The 4,956-nt window shown below is 45.9% G+C and overlaps 1 protein-coding gene across 1 annotated transcript; it reads right to left on the bottom strand.

The window, feature by feature from the left end:
• Positions 1-397: 397 nt before the first annotated feature.
• On the bottom strand, positions 398-4,735 carry LOC122134146 (E3 SUMO-protein ligase ZBED1-like). The gene is made up of 2 exons (XM_042736508.1): positions 1,656-4,735; positions 398-1,359 (listed from the first exon to the last, which is right to left on the bottom strand). Exons 1-2 carry the CDS (start codon positions 2,712-2,714, stop codon positions 1,222-1,224), a joined length of 1,197 nt encoding a protein of 398 aa, XP_042592442.1. The 5' UTR covers positions 2,715-4,735; the 3' UTR covers positions 398-1,221.
• Between the last annotated feature and the right edge of the window lie 221 nt (positions 4,736-4,956).

Below are 4,956 nucleotides of genomic sequence, written 5' to 3'. Positions count from 1 at the left end.
GCCCTCACGATTCGATTCGATTACGATTCACCAGGTAACGATTCGATTCAATTCGATTCTACGATGCATTGCGATGCATTGCGATGCATCAAAATTCTACTGCACACAAGGCAATTTTTTCATCAGTCATGAGGCAATACAAGCAGATATTAAACAACAGATTTTACTGGCTGCTATGTGTCTCCTGTATCTTTGACATAAAAGTTATTAAATTAAATAAAATGTAATTAAATCAAATTAATTAAAATGTAATTAAATCAAATTAATTAAAATGTAATTAAATAAATGTAATTAAATCAAATTAAATGGTACAGGGTATTGGATATGGCATTTTCAAACCTGAAAAAGAAAACAATCAAAATCACTGCTTTCAGTGCTTTTTTTTTTTTTTTTTTTTTTTTTTTTTTTTAACACACAATAAAATAGCAGCTCTAAGACAGGGCACTTCCTGAAGTCCTGTGCAAATATTAAAATAATAAGTAACACTATTTTAACAACGACCACCCAGGAATAAAAATATTCAGTGCAACAACACACAGTAACCACTTATTACTGTGAAACTTTTTTCAAGTAGTAAAGTAAAGTGCAAACTATTCTCAACAAAACAGCAGCTTAGCAGCTTTAAGACAATGACAATTATATGCCTGTCCTGATCCTACCATCACATCAGCTGCATAAAATAAAATATTAAGATGTGAAATACAGTAATGTAAACCAAAAATAAAGTGTGTAGGCTTAGCCTTCTACCAAATTTGTGCAAACAAACAACTTCTTCAATCTGAGTTCAACATTACCATCATCAACAATCCGTTTCAGAGTGAGGAAATGTATAGTTTAACCTAAGCCTACATCATAACTTCTCACTGTTTAGCATTTGGGAATTTCAAGGTTCTTGTGCAAAAACACAAGCTGATCGACATGGTCCGGTTTGAGAGCGCTTCTTTTTGCAGTGATAACATCTCCTGCAGTGGAGAAGACTCTCTCTGCTGACACACTTGTCCCGGGGTTGCACATGTATCTCTTTGCTAACCTAGAGAGGAGAGGAAATGTGCCCTTATGGCGATGCCACCAGTCCAAGGGATCCTCAGAGAGAGGCACAGCTGGGGATCTACAATACAAGTCCATTTCCTCCTCAGCACTGGCATCGGCGGTCTTACTTTGTACTGCAGGTTCACTGGTGTCATTGATGAAAGCAGGTCCCAGCAAACTTAAAAGCAGTGATTAGGCTCTTCTTTTGGGAGCGGAGGGGCCTGCTGAGTCTGACACATTGTCATCCACGGACAGCAACTCTTCCTTGGTTCCTGAACTTCCTGTTCTGCCAGGCGCTTCATCTGCTTCTGTTCTCTGTTTTCTCTCATACTGTTTGAAAAAATAAATAAATAAGAGCAAAAACAGCAGTTAGCATCACTTTCTCAGCCAATGCTGCAGCTCATATGACAATATTTATTTATTTACACATAACTATTTTTCTCAGTCTAACATTTTACTGACTATGTAGCTGCTTAATAATTAATTAACATTACATTGTTATTATAATTAAATTTTGTAATAATTGACAATTATTAAATTATGAATTTACAATTATTAAATTATGAATTTACAATTATTAAATTATTAATTAAATTTAAATTATTTTACAAGTAAAAATGAATTACCTCCTCCAGGGATGCAGCCTCTGAAGTAACTCCTGCGGAGACATCCAATCTCTCCTCCTCTGTCAGGAAAGGTAACCCCTTAAAACGAGGATCCAGGGCAGAGGATGTATGAAGGATCTTTTTCTCTGCCTCACTTTTGTACCTCTTAAGGAGATCTGTTTTGATGGCATTCTTCACATCACGGATCAGTGGTTGGTCTCCAATATTGTCGGACATGCTCTGGAGGAGTTGGGCATATACTGGTGCAATTAGGCTGACTGTAGGACTGCTCTCCTCTGACATAAACACAGTGGCATCCTTCACTGGTTTTAATGTCTTCACTACTTCCTCCACATTAGCCAGATTGGCTCTGCTGAGAGTGACGATGTCACTTTCATCTACATTTAGGGCAGGCGACAGCAGGGTGGCATGCACTGCAGCTTGCAGTTGCAAAAACCTCTCCATCATATCATGAGCACTATTCCACCTTGTGGCGACATCTGTTATCACTTTAAGTGGACTTGTCAGTTTAAGAACAACTCTCTGGTTTTCTTCAAACAGGTGCTTTGCCTTTGTGCTGCGGTGGAAGTATACTGAGATACGGCGGACTCTGCCCAGAAGCCTGGAGACCGCCAGTAGCTTAAGCGCCCGCTGCGCAGCGAGGTTCAACGTATGCACAAAGCATTTTACATGAGGGAACTTCCCAATTTCAGCAGCACTAATCATATTAGCGGCGTTGTCCGTCACCAGCACAACACTTTTATCTGTAAGCTGCCATTCCTCCACAACATCCAAGAGTAGCCTTGCCATATGAGCACCAGTGTGGCTCTCATAAACTGCTCTCGTCTGCAGCACATGTGATACAATCTTCCAATCCTCGCTAATATAATGTGATGTTATGGTTACATAAGACTCTGTTGCGACTGAAGTCCAGGCGTCACTTGTAATGGCTACACGTCTGGCTTTACACGTTGATTCCATTACCTTTGCTTTGGTTTCTTTGTACAATGCGGGAAGCGCGGAATCAGTGAAGGTAGCTCTTGTCGGTAGCTTATACCGGGGCTCAATTGTTTTAAGCATGTGGCGAAACCCCGCATTTTCTACCACAGAATAGGGTCGTAGATCCTTCGCTATAAAACATGCCACCGATCGTGTGATCCTCTTTGCTCTCTCGGAGTTGTGTGGCAATGTTGACACTAGCGACTCTTCAATTCTTGGCTGGGATGTGTCGACTTTTTGTGTTGTTGTTGTTGTTGTAAGACTTATCTAGTTTCCCATTTACTTCATAAAATCCGAAATGTGCCCAGATGTCTGCTTTCCAAGCTTTGGGCGCATTTTTAATAACCCGTCTATCGCAGTCATCTCCCTCCGCCTCAGCCATCTTGCTTGTTGTTGTTGTTATTTCCCCGGAACCGGAAGTATTTGAAACTTTACAACTTTATTGTCCGCCAGAAAATAAACAGTGACATAATCGATTGTGGCACTTTGCCGCATCGATGCTGAATCGGTCATGCCCCGCATCGCGATGCATCGCCGAATCGATTATTGTTGACACCCCTAATAATAAACATACATACTGGACTCTTTGTGTTGTGTTTTTTCCTTCCCAGTTGTGCCATGTTCCCTTTAATTAATCATTCCATGCACCTGTGTTTCCCCAATTATCTTGTGTTTATGAGCCCTAGTCCTTTCAGTTTGTTTTTGTTGGAGATTGTATGTCTACCTGTGTGTTTCCTGAGCTCCTGTCTGCCCCGTATATTCCTGTGGATAATTTTAATTAAAAGAAGATTGTTTCTGCATTCCAGGTTTCCTTGTTCCTCGCTCCTTGAATTTAGGCTAAGTGTGACAGAATCTCCGACCTTAAACAGTTTAAATTGCGTGTCTCCCCTCCGTTTTGTTTCCGTGATTTTTCTATCAGTGTTTTTCTTTCTGTTGTGCCCTCATGGATCCCTTCCTTCGCCCACCATTCATCCTCCTCCTGCTGGAGCAGGGGGAAAATTTGCTTGAGGGTCATACCAGACTGTTTCTGGCTGTGGCCCATCTCACCACTTTTCCATCCGAAGATGGCCCTCGAGCGGTATTCACTGCCTTTGTGTAGTGGACACTAGTGAGAAATGGATCTCTGTTCCCTGCCGGTTCCCAGGGATTAATTACCAGTACCACTCCTGACCCAGAGCCCAGCCCACCATCTCCCCGATGCACGGAGCACATGGCCAAGCCCATTGCTGACAGAGAGCCAGAGCCCGCCGTGACCGACTAGTGCCATCGCTGCATGGAGCGACAGGACTGAGGATCGCCGTGGAGCCAGTGCTGCAGAAGATGTCAGTTATGGTGTGTGAGCCAGCAACAGCGCATGCGATGAAGGAGAGTGCCGCGGAGAGGAGCTCTGCCCCCTGCACCGTGGCTAAGGGTGAGCTAACTATGGCGCGATAAAAGGGCCAAAATGAGGAGGAGGATCTCTTTGACTGGGAATCTGATCTGGAGATCGAACTGTCTCCTCTCCTCTCTCCGTTGTCTCCACTGGTCCTTTCCAGCCCTCCTTCGTCCATGGTTCCCTCGTCCAGCCCTGAGGGAGCTTCCGATTCTCCAGTGCCTGCTCCTAGAATGTGTCCTCCAGTGCCTGCTCCTTGAATGTGCCCTCCAGTGCCTGCTCCTCGAAAATGCACCCACGCTTCTGCCTTCTCCTCCGCTATCATCTGGCAGCCCCTCAGCTCGCCCTCAACCCACCATCTATGTGGTGCGAGCCCTGCAGGACTGCCATCATCCAGTGTCGCCATGGTCGGAGTCTCCTTCACCTCCGCCTCCAGCCTCTGAGGTCTGGACTCTGCCTCAGTCCGTTGACCCATCAGCTCCACCATGGGTCCTAGATCCCTCCTCTCCGTCTTGGCCCGGCAGTCCACAAGCGCCGCCTGGCTCCCTCGTCCCTCCGGCTCTGCCTTGGTCTGGCGTTGACCATCCTGCTCCTTGGGATTCCACTCTTCTGGCTTTGCCTTGTACTGCCGTCCCTCCAGCTCCGTAAGGGTCCTTCATCCCCTTGGCGCCACCTCAGTCCTCTGTCGCTCTGGCTCCACCACGTCCTCCCGGATCGACATCTCCGTATCTGTCGCCAGCGCTATCGGCTCTGCCTAGGAACTCCCGATCCTCCTCATCACCCTGGCTCTTCGGCTCGCCGTCTCTGCCTCGGGCAGAGACGGCGTTGGTCGGCCCTCTGGAGTCGGCGGCCACTCCTCCTCCATGGCTCCTTCCTCCATCGGCTCCACCGTGGGCCGCAGTTATGGCTGTGGCCTGGGTCCAGCTGGACTCCTCCTGCTCCAAGCTCCTC

Source organism: Cyprinus carpio, chromosome B13, assembly GCF_018340385.1.
Source record: "Cyprinus carpio isolate SPL01 chromosome B13, ASM1834038v1, whole genome shotgun sequence".
Classification (NCBI taxonomy): Eukaryota; Metazoa; Chordata; class Actinopteri; order Cypriniformes; family Cyprinidae; genus Cyprinus; species Cyprinus carpio.
Note: the sequence above shows the minus strand (reverse complement) of the source record. Positions and strands in the feature narration are given on the sequence as shown.